This window comes from Cynoglossus semilaevis, unplaced genomic scaffold (genome assembly GCF_000523025.1).
Source record: "Cynoglossus semilaevis isolate Cse_v1.0 unplaced genomic scaffold, Cse_v1.0 scaffold2465, whole genome shotgun sequence".
NCBI lineage: Eukaryota > Metazoa > Chordata > Actinopteri > Pleuronectiformes > Cynoglossidae > Cynoglossus > Cynoglossus semilaevis.
In genome coordinates this window covers 2,108-2,928 of record NW_007585381.1, presented here as the reverse complement: position 1 = coordinate 2,928, position 821 = coordinate 2,108, and the positions used below count along the sequence as shown (strand labels likewise).

Sequence of the window (821 nt, the reverse complement as noted above, 5' to 3'; positions counted from 1 at the left end):
GAATGGCCACAGGATCCTTCAGTAGATCCAGACATATAGAACAGCAGAATCTTTCTGGGTTCAGCTGATTTCTCTGCTCCTCCATTTCAGCTCTCTGTAACAACGACGACTGTCTGAGTTTCACTTCCTCATAAACAGAACCAGGGTGCAGTGAACATGGGGCTGGCTCCTCCTATTGCTCCTCCTATTGGTCCTCCTCCACTCACACTACAAACCAGGAAATATGTGGTCAGACTGGAGCTGACTGTGATTCAACAGGGAGGGTAATTACAGGAGATTCATTCCAGGCGAACTTCACCTAATAATCTCAAGGGGGGTAGGGGGGCTGAGTGTAGAATTTGTTGTTGTTATGTTGAAGGGACAAGTTCAACACAGAAAAAAAAAACCAAAACATTTGTCACGACAACAAGCACTTGAACGTTAGAGTTCAAGTGTTACGCTTGTGTTACACTTCCTCTTTACTTCAACACTTCCTCTTTACCTCTTTAACTCATGAAGAGTTCCCCGGACTGTGGCTCTGCAGGAGAACAGTCAGAGCAGTGAGTACTGTCAGTACTGCGGCACTACAGTCACAGACACTGACGCCCGCCCGTACCTTGGGTTGCGGTTGCCGGCACGGCGCCGCCTGTGTCTCTGGTCCAGGTGTAGGTCAGAGGTTTGGATCCCTGGGCGGACTCACAGCGGAGGACGACGTCGCTGCCCTTCTCCTCTCCACCTTGGACCCAACACTTTGGTACCGATGGAGGAACTGCAGCAGGAACACACAGCCACATAAACACATCTCCTGAGTCAACACGAGGCCCGGGGCCCGGTACTGGTCC

At 50.9% G+C, this 821-nt stretch overlaps 1 protein-coding gene across 1 annotated transcript in view; it reads right to left on the bottom strand.

Annotated features, from left to right (window-relative positions):
- Positions 1-496: 496 nt before the first annotated feature.
- Positions 497-821, bottom strand: part of LOC103399046 (coxsackievirus and adenovirus receptor homolog) — a gene marked incomplete at its 5' end in the record, with an annotated part of 2,426 nt that continues 2,101 nt past the window's right edge. The window contains one exon of the mRNA XM_025053954.1: positions 497-748. Within this exon, the coding sequence (XP_024909722.1) occupies positions 570-748 (179 nt within the window). The remainder of the gene's footprint in view (positions 749-821) is intronic.